Below are 17,961 nucleotides of genomic sequence, written 5' to 3' on the forward strand. Positions count from 1 at the left end.
AGAGCAGGACGTGCAGGCTCCAGGCTGGGTGTAAATCTCGTTAGGAAGCCATTCCCAGCTAATGAAACCCTGGGAGAGAGGGATTTGGCTTCCCAGCCCTCAGCCCTGCAGCAGAGGCTGGAATAAATCCATCTGCACTTGTGTGTGGGCTGCTCTGCCCTCTCCCCCAGCACAGGGAGGGTTTTACTGGGGGAGCAGCCCCAGGTCAGCATTTGGTGCATCTGCACCTCAATGATTTCAGGTGATAATTATCCTATCTTAAAATAAAATATTTGAAAAAAGTTAAGAATAATAATGAAAAAACCTGCCGTGCAAAGAAACCTCACCTGGCCTTTAATCCTTGTGCAGGAAGGGAGAGCAGCCATGTAAATAACTCTGCCTGGGCTCTGGGTATTAATTCCAGGGGCCAGAGCTGTTAGGGAGAGCTGTGAAACGAGGGAGCTGAGATAAATGCTCCTCATCTCGTTTGTGTAGCTGGGATGTGCCTGCCACAGCCACGATCCCACTCGGGGTCATGTTTGTTTGGCTGTGCCTTTATTGCTCTAAGTGTGAATTTAGCAGCTCCTGCGGGGTGAAATACGATTGTCTTTGTGCTCCACGGCCAGCCTGGGCTCTGCTGAACCTCTGAGAGCAGCTGCTGCAATATTTGGGTTTATGAGCACACAGACAAGGCACAGACACAGCCCTGGGCTTCAGCTGCTGGGTTTGTGCCCAGATCTGGCCCTGGCTGCAGGTTTGGGGTGATTTGGGCACCCAGGGCTGGCTGCCATCCCCATCCCATCCCATCCCCATCCCATCCCATCCCATCCCATCCCATCCCATCCCATCCCATCCCATCCCATCCCATCCCATCTCCATCCCATCCCCATCCCATCCCCATCCCCATCCCATCCCATCCCATCCCCATCCCCATCCCCATCCCATCCCAAATCCCATCCCATCTCCATCCCATCCCCATCCCATCCCCATCCCCATCCCATCCCATCCCCATCCCATCCCCATCCCATCCCATCCCAAATCCCATCCCATCTCCATCCCATCCCCATCCCATCCCCATCCCCATCCCAAATCCCATCCCATCTCCATCCCATCCCCATCCCATCCCCATCCCCATCCCATCCCATCCCCATCCCATCCCCATCCCATCCCATCCCAAATCCCATCCCATCTCCATCCCATCCCCATCCCATCCCCATCCCCATCCCATCCCCATCCCCATCCCCATCCCATCCCCATCCCATCCCGTCCCATCCCATCCCATCCCATCCTTGTGCTGAGCCTTCTCCTCCCTGCAGGCCCTGAGGCAGGAATTGCTCTGCTCTCTGCTTTCTCTGCTTTTTATTTATCTGCTTTTTCCTCACCCACCTTGCCTTTCTCACCTATATTTATCCATATATCCACATATCTGTCTCCCTATATATTCATCCAACAACTGAGATGCAAATCCAGCAGTGCAGAGGCATCCAGGCCCACCTGGGACAGCACAGGCTGCTGGAAAAATTTCCATAGTTTTGCACTCCCTATTTCCATAGCTTTGCACTCCCTATTTCCATAGCTTTGCACTCCCTATTTCCCTAGTTTTTCACTCCCTATTTCCATAGCTTTGCACTCCCTATTTCCACAGTTTTGCACTCCCTATTTCCAGTTTTGCACTCCCTATTTCCATAGTTTTGCATTCCCTATTTCCACAGTTTTGCATTCCCTTTCCCCCTGCCTGTCCCAAAGAACACAGGGGTATCCTGTGTGTGTAATGAAGTCTCTGAAGGCTTGAACAATATTTCTTTTCTGCCTCTAACTAATCTTTTTTAATGCTTGGCAGCGCCATGTTCCGTAATTGAACACATTTTATTTAGAAAATAACATTTAGTGCCACTTTGGATTTGCAATTATTCTTCAATCGGACTTTGAGGGCCTGATGTCTTTGTCACTTGGGTGTGTGCAAGAGATGGCAACATCAGAGCAGACAACAGCAAATTATTTCCACTGCTGATTACTAGGCTTGGGAGGAAAATATGCAGGGACAAATTTAGCATAAATGTATGAGAATGAGTTAAAGCACTGCAGCAGCAGCTGGGTCTGTCTGTGCTGTTCAGGATGGGCTTTGAGGGCTTTGGTGACACCTCCAAAGGAGGAAAACCTCCCCAAATAAATAAATAAATCCATTATAAACCCCAGATATCTGCTTGCCAAAGGAGGAGCTGCCTGCTCCCATCTCTGGGTGCCCTTTGTGAAACAGGGGTTTGATCTGGAGCTCTCAGGGCAGGTTTAGGGTGGGTATTTAGGGAAAATTCTTCCCCCAGAGGGTGCAGGAGCTCCAGGAGAGTTTGGACACCACTCCAGGGATGGCCAGGGTGGGATTTTGGGGTGTCAGTGCAGGGCCAGGGGCTGGATCCCTGTAGCTCAGGGTGTTCAGGATTCCCTGATCCTGTTCCTGCCCAGCCCTGCATTCTCTATGGGAAAACAAAATGCATTGTCAGAGCAGTAAACTGGGAAAACACAGTGACTTTCCCAGTCTCCAATGCCAACAATGTGTTAAACTTCAGCCCAAAGTGATCTGGTGTGCATGGAGTGGGGAGAATCACCTCAGAGTGACCAAACCTTGTGTTCTGACAGCTCCCTGGGCTGGCTGTGGCCCCGAGGCTCAGCCCTGTCCTCTCCTGAGGTTTTTCCATGTGTGGCACTCACCCTGCCATGGACACTGGGCTCCTTCTGTGGCCACAAGGGCTTAGGGCTCATTTTCCCTCAGAACTCGAGAGTTTGGGATATGCTTAGGAGGGCTCATTCCTCACGCTGCCCGTCAGGTCCCTAAATTATTTTTGACAGCAGCATGTAATGATACACAAATGGGAGAGTGATGGAGTAGCAGAAAATTGACTGGCAAGGACAGCGTGCTGGAGCTGGAGAGCAATCCTGCTAAAAAGCCGTGGAGACTGCAGAGTGTTCCTGGAAAAAACACAAAGCAGGGCCCTGCCAGGCTGAGGAAGCAGCAGTGATTCCACTCTGTGACCTTTAAAGCTACTTAGGGCACTCAGATGCTTTGGATTTTCAAGGCTCTATAAAATTACACAAAGCAGCCGTGCCTGGGATGTTCCTCCCAGGTTTCTGCAGTGTTTGAGTGATTTGAAGAGCCCTGAATGGCTCAGAAATGGGGAACTGGGGGCTGCTGGTGTTCCTGCCCTGTGTGCAGCAGAGCTTTGTGCCTGTGCAGGTTTGAGCAGGGCTGTGCTGCGTCTCCCTGGCATTGCTCACTTGGAAAGGCAGCATCCATGGGATGTGGGCTCTGAGGGATGAACCTTGCAGCTCTGCCAGCCAGGATTCATCAATCCTGGAGTGTGGAAGGGACCCACAAGGATCATCCAGTCCAAATCCTGCAGGGACACCCCAAAATCCACCCTGTGCATCCCAGGGAGCGGTGCCCAAACTCTCCTGGATCTCCGGCAGCTTCGGGGCCATTCCCTGCACTCTGGGCAATGTGGGAAAAGCAGGCAGGGGGAGATGGGCACTGAAGGAGCCAGAGGGGCTGGGTGGCATCACTGTGTGCCCAGCCCCTCTCTGGGCAGAGCTGTGCTGGATAATCCTGTCGGGCACACGCGAGGTGCAGAGCCGGGCTCGGGCCATTGCAGCGCTGCCTGCGTGTGCCAAGAACACAAACAGAAAGGGCCAGTCAAAGCTTTTCAGTGTCACTGACACCCTCGGACGTGCCAGAGCCGGGAACAAAGGCGGCATTGAGGCCCAGCACAGCCTGGGAGGCTGCAGGGAGCGGGCAGATGCGGGGCTGTGCCCACCCTGCTGCGCCGTGGCCACTCGGGCACGTGGGGCCCCACGGGGTGGGTGGCAGGACACGGCTTGGGCTTGTTCCCCTGCAAGGAGGGCAAGCTGAACGTGGCCACCACGTCCCCCTGCGTGCCAGGGGTGGCAGGTGGCCAGGCACGAGGGGGTTCTGTAGGGACAGCAGGACATTCCTGCTCCCTGTGCCCAGGCACGAGGCAGAGGCGGATCCAGCTCTGCCTCCGAGGTGGCTTTGGGACACTGGCAGGGATTTGGGGCACAGCTGTGCTCTCCAAAAGAGCCAGGCAGGGACCCCCAGCCCATCAGGCTCTGGGGAGGGACACGGGGAAGTGCTGTGGGGAGGGACAACCTGGGGATGGACACAGGGCAGTGGTCTGGGGATGGACACAGGGAACTGCCCTGGGGATGGACAGCCTGGGGATGGACACTGGGCACTGCTCTGGGGATGGACAGCCTGGAGATGGACACAGGGCAGTGGTCTGGGGATGGACACAGGGCAGTGGTCTGGGGATGGACAGCCTGGAGATGGACACTGGGCAGTGGTCTGGGGATGGACACTGGGCACTGCTCTGGGGATGTACAGCCTGAGGATGGACACAGGTCACTGCTGCCACCCCTGTGCTGCCCCCACTGCCCTGCCCAGCGCTGCTCCCTCCCCATAAACTGGGATAACGTTCCCTTGCTGCTGGCAGCAGCTGTGCCCTGCTGGGCTGGGTGCACCCACGGTGCCTGTTCCAGCAGGGCTGCAGCTCCCCTTTAACCTCTGGGAATGCTCTGCAGGCCCAGGACACCGCCAGGTGTTGGGGACCGCCAGGTGTGACCCGGAGCTGTGGCTTTGGCTGCTTTGCTCCAACACAGCAAAGCAAGGGTTAAGCTGAGGGCCCCTCTGAGAGAGGGAAATAACCCCAGGGACCCCAGCTGCCTCCCGTGCATGTGCTGCTCATTTTTCATACTGAACACAGCTGCCGCCAGCAGCTCTGTCCTACCCCTGTTCCTGCCAGTTTTATGAGCAAAGAATAAAGAGGGGGAGCACAAAAAGCACCGAGGTTCATTTGCCAATTGTCAGGCAGCCGGGGCACAGGGACCGAGCCATGGCAGGCGCCTTTTCATGAGCAGCTCTTTGTTCAAACCCCACAAGCTGCTCTCGTTTTTGGAGGACTGGAGCTGGTGTTCTTATCGAGGGTTTGGCCTGATTTGCTGGGTGGGATGGGGGGAGCTGCCTTCCCTCGGATTGCTGTGCAGAGCCCAGGGCTGCCCCTCTCCCTTCAGCTGGGCAATTAGGAGCTGGGAGAGGGGGAAGAGAGGTCACACGTGGAGTGGGACTATTAGCCCCGTCCCTTGCCAGCCACCCTGCAGAGAAATGCCCTTGGAGCAGCTGCTCCAGCACTGGGCTCCAGCAGGGAGGCAGCTGGGGCCAGGGAAGATCCTTCCAGGGGGAGTCACCCCTGCTGGGAGCTTTGCAGATGACAGACATCGTGCCAGGGACCATCCACAAGTGATGGTTTTGTGTCTTTCACGTGGCACAAAGAGCCACCCTCGTGGGTGCCTGTGCCCTGCTCCCTGCCAGAGGCAGGAGACAGAGCAGGTCATGGATCAGCTTTTGTGCTTTTTGGCATTCCCAGGCTGTCCTGAACGAGCCATCCCTGCAGGTCCCATCCACGTTCAGCCTCCTGGAGCAGTGATTCCCCCTTGTTCTCTCTGCGAGCTCAGGGCTACCAGCTCCCCCAGCAGCCAGTTAATTCTGTCCTCTCCAATCCCTCCCAAGCCCAGAGCTTTTCCTGGAGCTGATCTGGAGGTAGGCTCAGCAGCAGTCTGCAGGATCCCCCTCGCAGTCTGTTGGGTCTGGTGCTGCACTGACGCCAGCGATATTTATGGAAATGCATGCACAAGTTCCTCGGGCTCTGGTGGAGCAGGAATCGTTTCATGCCATTATCTGCCCAAAATGCCACCGTGCTGAGCGCTGGAGCTGGACAGTGAGGAGCTGATGTCACAGCCACTGCTCACAGCAGGGGCTGATGTGGCTCCCAGGGACAAGTTCCTCGGGGTGGCAGCTCTGGGGCTGATGCAGTTTGTGGGGAAGCTCTGAGCTCATCCCAGCCCTGTCAGAGCAGCAGCACAGCCCCAGAGCTGCTCTTTGATCCCACACCTCCTGTGCAGCCCAAGGAGGAGCAGGTAAAGATCAAAGCTGAACCCTTCACCCGAGATTCTCTGGCTGCAGAAACCATCCCAGCTCGTGTTTCCCACAAAGGGAGGCTCTTGCTTGGTGCTCCCGCTTTCCCAGGGGCGCTTCCAAGCCGCAGGAGCAGAGTTTGCTCCGGGAGGGGAGGGAGGGAGGGCAGGGGGGGTTTGAATTGCTCACTTGTGGTGGCACCACAAATGAAGTCATGGCCCCAGGGACAGGGATGTTGTGGGGAAGCTCTGATGGGTGCAAACCGCAGCGCTGTGACTCGTGACCCAGCGAAACCCCAAATTGTGTTTAAAGCAAAGCCCAGGCTGGAGCTGCTTCCTTTGCCTCCGTCTTGGCACGCTGCCTTGGCTCCTCACATCACTCATCCTGTGGTTAGGGCTGCTCAGGGCTCAGCCCAGTCCTTAGGAAAGGAATGTTAAAGGGCTGTTGTGTAAACCAAGCCCTGTCTGAACAGGCTTCGTTTCCAGTGTAAATCTGCTGCAGGGAATGATTTAACCTTCTTCGATTTTTTTTTTGTATTATTTCATTAAGTAAGATTTATACAGGTATAGTATTGGAAAGGTCATCCATCCCCCGAGCTGTGGGAAGAGCTCTGAGCATTCCTCCCTCTCCACTTGGTTGTTTTACCCCTGGTTTGGCTGGGAAAGCACCGAGCCTGGGTTTTGTGCCTCCCTGGGAAGTGAATTCGTACCCAGAGCCCCCTCAGCGCTCCTGCCCCCCATTCCCACACTCTGAATCCTCCAGCAGCAGCAGTGTTTCAGCTGCAGCACCCTGGAGCTGCTGTGTGGCCTTTCCCCAAGGGATTGCATCCCAGCTGGGGGAGCAGGGAGCTGTTCCCCTCCTCTCCCTCAGGAAATCCAGGATATTGGATCTGCAGTGGGACCTGGGCTCTGGGCTCAGGATCTCTGGATGCTTCACTGCTCCTGCACCCCTGAAATGAGAAATTCCACATCTCTCTTGTTTGCTGATATGTAATGAGGCTGAGTGAGGGGTTTTTTTGCAGATATTAAGATCCTGTAGCAGCAAACATCTGTGGTTTGTCCAGTGCAGCCTGGGTGGGATTCAGTGCTCTTTATCCCACAGCTCTGAGCATCCCCAGCCTCTGAGGACACTCCACAGGCTGAGGAAGGAGCTTTTGCAGCTTCTCTAGCAGCAACCTGTTCTCCAGGGCTTTTCTGAACCCTGAGAACAGATGGCTGGGCTGGAGGCTGAGATGCAAGGACAAGGGACTCGTGTTGACATTACCTTTAGCAGAGTGCCTTTCATCATTAGCATGTAAATGCCAGCAAACACCCAGGAATTATCCATCTATGATCTCTTCATCAGAAGAGGCCTCTGATCAGGTTAATCTCACTTTCCCAGCGTGGAAAGGAGGATGCTGAGCAGCTGTACCCACCAGCAAGGGGAAGTGGAGTGAATTTCTGAGAGGGAGGGATGCTGTGAGCATCAGGTCTGAAGTGGCTCAGTGATTGCTGTGGCTCTGCACTGCCAGGGATGGAGCAGCAGCAGTGCCAGGGGAGGAACAGCAGCACTGCCAGGGCTAGGAGAGCAGCACTGCCAGGGGAGGAACAGCAGCAATGCCAGGGCTGGGACAGCAGCACTGCCAGGGCTGGGACAGCAGCACTGCCAGGGCTGGGACAGCAGCACTGTCATTGCAGGGACAGCAGAACTGTCATTGCAGGAACAGCAGCACTGCCAGGGCAGGAACAGCAGAACTGCCAGGGCTAAAACAGCACTGCCAGGGTAGGAACAGTAGCACTGCCAGGGCAGGGACAGCAGCACTGCCAGGGATGGGACAGCAAAAATGCCAGGGCAGGAACAGCAGCACTGCCATTGCAGGAACAGCAGCAATGCCAGGGCAGGGACAGCAGCAGTGCAGTGCAGGAAGAGCAGCAATGCCATTGCAGGAACAGCAGCACTGTCATTGCAGGAGCAGTAGCACTGCTGGGATGGAGCAGCAGCACTGCTGGGGCTGCTGGAGCTGCTGGGGCTGCTCCTCCAGGCCAGGTGCCCTGGCACACCTTGGTGGCTGCTGAGCTGCCCAGCTCTGCCCAGCCCCAGTGCATTTTGCATCCTCTCAGACATCCCCTCTCCCTCTTGAGAAGCAGAAGCATGGGGGAGGGTGGAGGAAATGTGTTTTAACAGTAAATACGGCCTTGTTATTTATCAATGCAGAGTAATTGAAGTAATTTCATGTCTGTTTTAAATGCAGCGCCCAGGGATCTAATCTATCTGTCTAATATTAATGGGGAATATTTGCTTGCCTCATTCATTCATTACTGTTTTCATTAAGACTCTAGTCCCATTTAGGAGTCTGTTTGTCATTTTAAACTCTTCTGTTTTATCTTAGCCTGCCACAGTCCTTTTTAACAACTTCAGTGAATCCGTGAGTTGCAGGCTGGCAGCTTGGGGGAAGGGGCTCTGCTGTCTGGCAGAGCTGTTCCTGGGGAGACAGGAGAACAGACGGCAGAGCAGGCTCGGAGCCTCCCTGGGATCCACACCCTGGGATTTGGGCTTTTCACAGCAGAGCTGTGGCTGCTGCTCCCAGCACGGCCATCCCTGCAGTGGGGATCCAGCTCTGGAGGCTCCATCGTTCCCAGGCAGCCCCAGAGCTGCTCGGAGCAGGGATGTTGTTGAGGGATGCTCAGGGTGATCCCAGCTGGGTGCTCTGGTTCCTCACAAGGTGTGTCCCCCCTCTAAGGCACCCCCACAGAATCATGGAATGGTTTGGCTTGGAAGGGACCTTAAAATCCACCCAGAGCCACCCCTGCCATGGCAGGGACACCTCCCACTGTCCCAGGGTGTCCCAAACCCCACTGGGCACTGCCAGGGACCCAGGGGCAGCCACAGCTGCTCTGTGCCCACCCTCAGAATGGAACCTCGAATCTCCTTCCAGTGCCCAATGCCAGGGCTCTGTCCCCTGTCCCTGTCCCCTGTCCCTGTCCCTGTCCCTATCCCCTGCCCCTGTCCCTGTCCCTGTCCTTGTCCCTGTCCCTGTCCCTGTCCCTGTCCCATCCCTGTCCCGTCCCTGTCCCTGTCCCTGTCCCTGTCCGTGTCCCTGTCCCTGTCCCTGTCCCATCCCTGTCCCTGTCCCTGTCCCTGTCCCTGTCCCATCCCTGTCCCTGTCCCCTGTCCCTGTCCCTGTCCCCTGTCCCTGTCCCTGTCTCTATCCCTCTCCTATCTCTGTCCCTGTCCCTGTCCCCTGTCCCATCCCTGTTCCTGTCCCTGTCCCCTTTCCCTGGCCCTGTCTCATCCCTGTCCCTGCTCTCCCCTGTCCCTGCTCTCCCCTGTCTCTGTCCCTGTCCCTGTCCCTGTCCCTGTCCCTGTCCCATCCCTGTCCCTGTCCCTGTCCCTGTCCCTGTCCCATCCCTGTCCCTGTCCCCTGTCCCTCTCCCTGTCTCTGTCCCTGTCCCTGTTCCCGTCCCCTGTCCCTGTCCCTGCTCTCTCCTGTCCCATCCCTGTCCCTGTCCCTACTCTCTCCTGTCCCTGTCCCTGTCCCTGTCCCTGTCCCTGTCCCTGTCCCTACTCTCTCCTGTCCCTGTCCCTGTCCCTGTTCCTGCCCCTGTCCCATCCCTGTTCCCATCCCTGTCCCTGTCCCTGTCCCGGAGCTGGGAGCAGCCCAGGCAGCATCACCTGCAGGGCTGGGCGGGCAGCAGGGCTGGGCATCCCTGAGCTGGAGGCGTCCAAGCCTAATTAGAGTCCCGGGGAAGGGGAGCATTGTGCTGTTAATGATTCTCTGGCAAAATGCTCCGACTAAAACAGTAATTTTAATAAGCACAGCCCGATTGTGAGTGTTGGTTGAACACCTAATTACATCGCTCACCGCTCCAAAATGATTCCGAGTTCTATTTTTGCTGTTTTCTCGCCAAATAGAGAGGGGAAGAAGCGCACACTTTATAATTATTCACCTTAATTAATTTTTTGAGCTCTGGTAAAACTTTTAAAGGCCTGCAGGGAGCACGCCAGGAGTTCCATGGCAGGCAGGCAAAGCAGGGAGCGCAGGGGCCGTGAACTGATGCGAGATGAAAGTTTGCTGTGCTGGATTGATCCCCACCTGAGCCCAGAAGTTTTGGAAGGCTGTCCCCGTTTCATCCTGATTAATGAGTTCCCCTGAGGCCTGGGCTGATCAAAGGGCAGTGCTCAGCAGCTGGTGGCCGTGGCGGGGTGGCACGGAGCCACTCGTGGTGGCAGCAGTGATGTCCCCTGGCAGGAGAGCGGGGATGTGCCCCTGGCTGCTCCAGGAACGTCACCTGGAGCCCAGAGTGAGCTCAGGGGAGTCCCCCAGCAGCAGGAGCTGTGTCACCCCGGCTGGGGAGGGGCAGGGGATCACAGTCCTGACTTCCAGAAACTCATTTGAACCTTTTTGTGCAGTCAAGAACAAAACCACAGCTCCCCTGAGGTTTTCCAGGGATGTGGAGCCAGCACAGCAGAGCCCTGTCCTTGTTGGGGAGGCCTTTAGCATCCCATTCCTCGTTATTGGCACACCCTCACCACCCCCTTTTCTTGTCAGGGAGGGGCTCTGTGGCTCAGCTCTGAAGCAGCTGAGTGCTTTGGGTGCCACAAGAGAGGGATCTGCAGAGCCCTGTCCCCTCCAGCTGCCATCCCTGCCTGGGGACACCGAGCTGGTGACACCGAGCTGGTGACAGCTCACAGGAGCCAGGCAGGAAGGTGTGCCTGCAGCTCACATTTAATCCGTGAATTTTGCTGTATTTGCCACCCCTGTGAGCACCTCAGCCAGGTCTGGGCTCCAGATTTTATTTCAGTGCTGCAGATGAAGGAGTTGTTTCCCGGTTTGGTGTGTGCACGAGGTTTGTGCAGCTCTGGAGGCAGCACACGGAGATGGAGGCGGCCGTGCATCCCAACCCTGCAATTCCCAGCTGCAGATGGTCCATGAGAGGCAGGAGGCAGAGCTGGGGCTGCCAGGGCACTGTGGAGTGTCCCTGTCACACAGGGCTGGCACTGCTGGGCCGCTCTGAGCAGGGCTGGGTGCCAGGGTGGGATCCCAATGCTGGGCTGAGCCTCACCCACAGCTGGGAGGGGAGGGATGGGACACCTGGTACCTGTGCCAGGCAAGGGACACCTGTCCCTGTGCCTCTCCTGCAGCCCAGAGTGTCATTGTCACCCTCCAGGGGCACAGGAGGAGCACACTGAGCATCCCACCAACAATCACATCTGGGGATGAAAATTCATTTCCCCTGCTGCAGGTCTGAACGAGACTGTGCTGGTGCTGGGAGCGGGGCTGGGATCGCTGCCTGGCACTTTGTTATTCCAACAAACCCCGCTCAGATGTTCCATATTGATGTGATGATTAACTCGAGCCGTGGTAAACCACAGGAAGGCGTTTGTCTGCAGGAGCCTGTGTGCCAGAACATGAGGCTGCTCCGAGCCCTGCCGGGATGCTGGGCCGGATGGATGGAGCAAACTCTGGCTCCAGGACAATTTTCCTGCTCGAGCAAGCCTCACTTCGGGATATTTGCTATTTTCTCAGCCTCTCTTGCTTCCCAGAGGAGGCTGTCCTTGCTTTCATCACGCCCCCAGGAGCCTGGCACGGTGCAGGGAGGGTCTGAGGGAGCCAAGGCGGTGGGGATGTGAGCTGGAGATGTGATGGGAGCCTGTGCTCCAGCACAGCTTGTCCTCCTCAGATGTTAATGAGGTTCTCAGAGCAGCCCCAGTGCCGAGGCTGCCTGGATCAGAGTTGAAGGGGTTCTCTCCGCGTGCATCCCAGCGCTGTAATTAAATAATCCCCTCGTAGCCATGGCAACGTTGTCTCTGTGTCCTCTCCCACTCGCTGCTTCTCTGCCAGAACTTCCCGGCCTTGATTTGGTTCTGACAGCCTGGTGGGGGCTCTGGGAGCCCTCCCAGCTCTGCTGGGCTGTGGGGGAGCAGAGCTGGAGCTGGAGCTGGGGCAGAGCTGCCCCTCACTGCTCCTGCCTGCTCTGAGCATCCCTGGGGCTCAGGGATGGAGCTCAGAGCCATCCCCACCTCCAGGAGCTCCTCAGCATCCTGGGGATACTCCTCAGTGATCTGTGCTTGGAATTCCCCCTTTCCCCTCTGCTCTGTGTCCTGGCCCTGCCCCATGGATGCATTTCCCACACCCCACTCACTCCTGGTCCTTCCACACTCACTGCTGGATCAGTCTGGTGTGTCTGAGATCTCAGGGGCAGCAGTTCCAGGTCTGAGATCTCAGGGGCAGCAGTTCCAGGTCTGAGATCTCAGGGGCAGCAGTTCCAGGTCTGAGATCTCAGGAGCAGCAGTTCCAGGTCTGAGATCTCAGGGGCAGCAGTTCCAGGTCTGAGATCTCAGGGGCAGCAGTTCCAGGTCTGAGATCTCAGGGGCAGCAGTTCCAGGTCTGAGATCTCAGGGGCAGCAGTTCCAGGTCTGAGATCTCAGGGGCAGCAGTTCCAGGCAGGATTTTCCCCAGCCTGAGGCTGTTGCACCCACGTGTTTTGCTCAGCAGAGCCAGAGCATTCCCATCCCTCACACTGGGATTTTTCCTGGCCAAGGTTAGCAGGATATTCCACCTGGGGCTCTGCTTGGAGGCACAGGAGGAGGAGAAGTGGGAAGAGGAATCTGTCAAACTTTTTCCAGCCCTCTGGAAAAGTCTGGCTTGATTTTCCCTGTCACCCTGACACTTTCATGGCTGCAGCTGAGGCGTTCTCCTTGCTCCTTCCCACACTTTTTCACGTCTCCTGCCCCAGCACAAAGCGGAGTTTTCTCATGAATAAAGGAAAGAATCAAATCTCATTGGAAAGTTCATCAACTTTGGGCTCCTGCTCAGTGAGTGATAGATGGCTTTAATTACACTGAACTAGCTGGCATCTCTACTCCACTCCCCAAAGTCATTAAAAATAGATTTTCTGTTTGAACTCCAGCCCCCCGAGGGCTCTGTGGGCAGCCTGCCGTGGCTCTGAGATGCTCCAGGGGCTGTGTCCAGCCAGGGGAGGTCACAGGCCTGGCCTGGTAGCACGCAAAAGCTGTGGAAACTTTGCTTTGGCTGTTTATTATTTATTTATTTATTTATTTATTTATTTATTTATTTATTTATTTATTTATTTGTTTATTTATTTGGAGCTGGCTTCTTGCACTTGTTTGCTGTGGGGGCTGGCAGAGTTAGAATTCGTGTGTTTTGGAGAGTCTGTACCGATTTTTTTTTTTTTTTTTAATTATTATTATTTTAAATTGATTTTATTTTGCTGATGTTATGGGTCAGGCAGTCAGGGGCAGCAACAACGAGGCTTTATCACGGAACGGGGGAGCAGCAGGTTGGTTTTGGCAGGGAGAGAGGAAGAGAGGTCAGGCTGTGCCCTCGGGAGCCAGGAGATCCCCCAGCAGTGCTGGATTCTTGGCTCTTGTCCTTCACACAGATGCTCCCCCAGAGACATTGTTCAAAACCCTCTGTGTGGCTTTTAAAGAATTATCATGTGCAGCTTCTGAGCAGAAAAAGAAACTAAGCGCTCAACATCAAATCATCTCTAATGAACTCTTATTCACATAATTCCAGCCCTCCGTTATTTATAGAGCGCAGCGAGAGCATCCAGCTCCTCACAAACACCAAAGGAGCCCTGAGCTGCATTTCAATCACGGGGACAGATCCTGCCAAGCCTCCCTCTGTGGCTGTGAGCAGGGCTGGGGGATTTGGGGGGAATTTGGGGGATTTTGGGGCTGTCCTGACCTCCAGGCTCACAGCTCAGCATGCTGGGCTGATTTTAGGGCAAACCCAGTGACCTCCCTGGTCCTGTGCTGGCTGGTGATCCCACAGGGAATGCTGAAAGCTGTGGGATGTTTGTTTGGTTTGGAAAACGTGTGTTTGCTTGTGGTTCTGCAGCCAGAGCAGGGGGTGGCTGCAGCACTGGTGTGCCCTGGGAAGTGCTGGTCAGTGGGGTGGGATGGGTGTGGGCAGTGTCAGGCACGGATAAATCCTGGATGGGCCATCCTGGGGGGCTGTTCCTGCCCCCAGGCTCCTGGGCTTGCTCCCACCCCACCTCTAAAGTGCTTTGTAGAAGGGAGATGAAAACCAGCAAACCACACAGATCACCTCGAGGTGCAGACCCTGCAGCCAGGATCCAAACCCAAGCCTCTGATCCTGAATTTCTGCTCCATTCCTGAAGCTGTTCCCATCCAGTCAACCCCACTCTGCCCCTCACACCCCCCCACAATTTCCAGGTTCCCAAACCAAACCCCCCCTGGGCGAGAAAACACCAACCCCGCTCCTCCCCGGGCGATCTGCGCTTCAGGAAAAGCTGTCGAGTGGGGCTGAGGAAACAAGAAGAATAGCAGCCAGCCCTATTGGTGTCGTGCTCAGAGAGGAACTGGGTTCTCACTGTGTCAACAGCACTTGGCGTGACAGTGGCCGTTGTTTGGGCAGACACTGCTCCTTTCAGCGCGGCTGCTGGGAGCCGGGTGCTGTTGTGGCGGACAGAGCCAGAGCCATCCAACACTTGTTTGAATTCCCAGCCAGTTGCAGGCACTGCTGCTGGGGAGGATTATCTGCAGGGTTTGATAGGGGAAATGGGAATAAAATCACAGAAGCAAGGAATGGGCTGGGCTGGAAGGGAGCTCAGAGATCACCTGCACTCCTCCCACTGTCCCAGGGTCTGTCCAGCCTGGCTTTGATCACCTCCAGGGATACAGAGCCCACGAAATCTTGAGCTCCTGAGTGCCTCCCAGCCTTACAGGAAGGAATTCCTTCCCTATTTTGTAGAGGGAGCTCCAGCCAGGGGATGCAAACCCACCCTGCTGCTGGAGGTGACAAAGGATGGGCTGGAAAGGTTGGAGCAGTTAAAAATGCTGGAGGTGGCAAAGGACGTGTTGGAAAGGTTAAAGTGGTTAAAAAGGTTAAAAACGTCTTTGCTGGAGCCAAGCAGTGACCTGTGGTTAAAGCCTGGTGTCGTTTTGAAGCCTTTGGGGGTTTCAGTGCTGGTAAATAGGTCAGGACTGTGCTGCACCTCAGACCTTGCTCGTGTGCTGTGACAGGGATTTACAGCAGCGTTCGGGGCTGCTCCCACCTCAGCTCCCCTCTGTGGCACCCCTGGGATGGGAAGGAATCCATCCTGGGGCATGGAAGGGACAGGAACCCCCAGTGGGTCAGGGGGGACCCCAGTGGCTGCTGCTGGAAGGGCTCAGAGTGGCCACAGAAGAGAAACACCCACCCAGACTGAACAAACTGCCAAAAATCCCAGAGATTTCCTCCCTGCAGCAGCTCCCCCAGGGAAGCAAAGTGTAAATCAGGGAGGAAAAGGCTGAGCTCCAGCCCCATGGGAGGCTCTGACCAGGGGGACTGGAGGAGCCTGGCTGGGGCTCACCCAAGGGACGGGCTGAGCTCATGGCTCAGTCCCCAACAATCCCAATCCTTGGATGTCGGAATGAATTCACCTCATCGTGCAGAGCTGCTGTGTTCTGTGGCTCTGGGGTGCTCTGGCTGAGCTGGCACTGAGGCTCTGTGCTTCCCTTGCAGGTGTCCCGGGTGCCCGTGGAGTCCTGTGAGCAGTACACGACCTGCCAGGAGTGCCTGAGCTCGGGGGACCCCCACTGTGGCTGGTGCTCCCTCCACCACATGTAAGTCCAGCCTCGGCCGTTTCCCGGTGATAAAAGCAGCTCTCAGAGCTGCCCCGTGCCTCCCACGCAAAATGAATGAGGCTCAAGTTGTTAAATCCGTTTTTCTCTCCTTTGGACACTCCCTGCATTGCAGATCAATGCCACTGGAGATCCCTGAGCTCCTGGGGGGAGGTGAAGGAAAATCCACTGCTGCTTCAGGAGCAGTGGGCAGGGTGAAAAAAACCAGAATTTAAACTGGTGGGGATGGAGGCTTGGTGCACACCCTCCTGGTTCTCTGTACCCTCCTGGTGCTTTGCACACCCTCCTGGTGCTTTGCACCCTCCTGGTGCTTTGCACACCCTCTTGGTGCTTTGCACACCCTCCTGGTTCTTTTCACCCTCCTGGTTCTTTGCACCATCCTGTTCTTTGTACCCTCTTGGTTCCTTGCACACCCTCCTGGTGCTTTGTACCCTCCTGGTTCTCTGTACCCTCTTGGTTTTTTGCACATCCTCCTGGTGCTTTACACACCCTCCTGGTGCTTTGCATCATCCTGGTGCTTTGCACATCTTCCTGGTTCTTTGCATCCTCCTGGTTCTTTGCACCCTCTTGGTTCTTTGCACCATCCTGTTTTTTGTACCCTCCTGGTGCTTTACACATCCTCCTGGTGCTTTGCACACCCTCCTGGTTCTTTGCACACCCTCCTGGTGCTTTGCACACCCTCCTGGTTCTTTGCACACCCTCCTGGTGCTTTGCACACCCTCCTGGTTCTTTTCACCCTCCTGGTTCTTTGTACCCACCTGTTCTTTTTACCCTCCTGGTGCTTTGCACATCCTCCTGATTCTTTGTACCCTCCTGGTGCTTTTCACCCTCCTGCTCTTTGCCCAGGCTGCAAATCCTAAATATGAGATTTTGAAAGGCAGCAGCAGATGTGCCCTGTGAGCGGGGCTGTGCTCCCAGCCAGGTCCCAGCAGCAGGGCAGAGCACGGAGGAAGCCCCAGGAGGGAAATTTAAATCCTGCCAGGGCAGGTTTGAGCTGCTCAGAGGGTCCCAGCTCCATCCATCCCGGGGGGATCCAGCAGCAGGGCTGGGGGCTGGCAGCCCCCTCCCCTCAGCAGCACAAAGGGCTGAGGGTGCTGAGCTCCAGGGGAGCCCAAGGAATTCTCTCTGCATTCAGGAGGTGTCCGTGCCCTTCCTTTCCGCGCCCTGCCACAATGCCGAGCACTTCCTAAGGCGGAAGGGAGACACCGGGCACAGGAGGGGAGAGCCTGGAGCAGGGAATAGAAATCCCTGCGGCCCTGTGCCAGCTCCACTGATGCAGGGAGGGCTGGGATGGGGGAGGCAGAGGCAGGGACCCGCTCGGCAGCGCTTGGCCCCGTGCCTGGGGAGCAGGTGCCGGAGGGGAGCTGCAGGCTCCTCCGCAAATCCGGCCTGGATCGGGGCTTGGGGGGGCAGAGCTGCAGCCCCTGCAGGGCTTGGGGCAGGGCAGGGGCAGGGGGAGCAGCTCAGCCCCTGAGCATCCTCTCAGGGAGGGGCTGGGGGTGCCAGCAGAGCTCTGAGCATCCCACAGCAGCACCCCAGGGCGCTCGGGGCGTCCTTTGGGGTTTTTCAGATTTTTTTTCCTTTCCAAGCAAGCCCTACAGCTGAGCCACCCTTTGTGCACTTTGCACCCTTTGTAGACTTTGTCCTAAAGTCTTCAGTGCCACAGTGCTTTGTCAGAAGGGAATTATTCCCATCCCTGGGCAGGGACAGCAGCGAGGGCAGGGGTTGTGCAGCAGGGGCTGGGCTGGGGGCTCTGCTGCTGCTCCTCTGAAGGATCAGCCAGCACTTCCCTCATGCTAATGAGCTGCATCTTCACAAGCCACCTGGGAAGCAGGTAAAGGTTGTTATCTTCATTTTGCAGAGACAAAACCCTCAGTGACAAGAGGAGAGAGGAGTGTCATTTCCTCTGCCCTTTTGGCAGTGACATTTCAGCATTAACCCATTCCCAAGCAGGGCTCCTCCCCAGAGGGATTTCTCAACTCTCCCTTCAAGCACCTGCACTTCGGAGCACTGATCATTCTTTAGCTTTATTTTTTAAGCTGTGAATAATTGAGTTCATCTTGCTGTTCCTCGAAGCCTCTGTCATCTTTGTTTGGAGTCCCCAAGTGCTGGAGTGTTTGTATTTAATTTGTCATCTCTCCCCTTGTGTTCTCACCCATTCCTGCTGGCTCAGGGGGATGCTCACCTGTGTTTAGGGATGGCTGAGAGGGTGAGGGGTGCAGAGGGAGGTGGTTTGTCCATCCCCTGCATGGACACAGGGATCCTTTGCTCTTTGGGAGCCGTCAGAAGCCTCCAGGAGATTGTTCCAGGATCTCTCCAGCCCACTGGGATCTGAAGCCTGCAAGACTTCCCCGTGCTGCTCTCTGCAGTGTGTTATTGTCTCCAGGCCTATTTATCTCTGTTGGGGCTGT

The 17,961-nt window shown here is 56.1% G+C and overlaps 1 protein-coding gene across 3 annotated transcripts in view; it reads left to right on the plus strand.

The window, feature by feature from the left end:
- The window catches only part of PLXNA2 (plexin A2), a 158,092-nt gene that overhangs the window by 75,238 nt on the left and 64,893 nt on the right, over positions 1-17,961 (plus strand). For all 3 annotated transcript variants that reach the window (XM_033079990.1, XM_033079989.1, XM_033079991.1), the window contains exon 5: positions 15,432-15,532. In XM_033079990.1, coding sequence (XP_032935881.1) covers positions 15,432-15,532 — 101 coding nt within the window. The remainder of the gene's footprint in view (positions 1-15,431; positions 15,533-17,961) is intronic.

This window comes from Catharus ustulatus, chromosome 25, assembly GCF_009819885.2.
Source record: "Catharus ustulatus isolate bCatUst1 chromosome 25, bCatUst1.pri.v2, whole genome shotgun sequence".
NCBI lineage: Eukaryota > Metazoa > Chordata > Aves > Passeriformes > Turdidae > Catharus > Catharus ustulatus.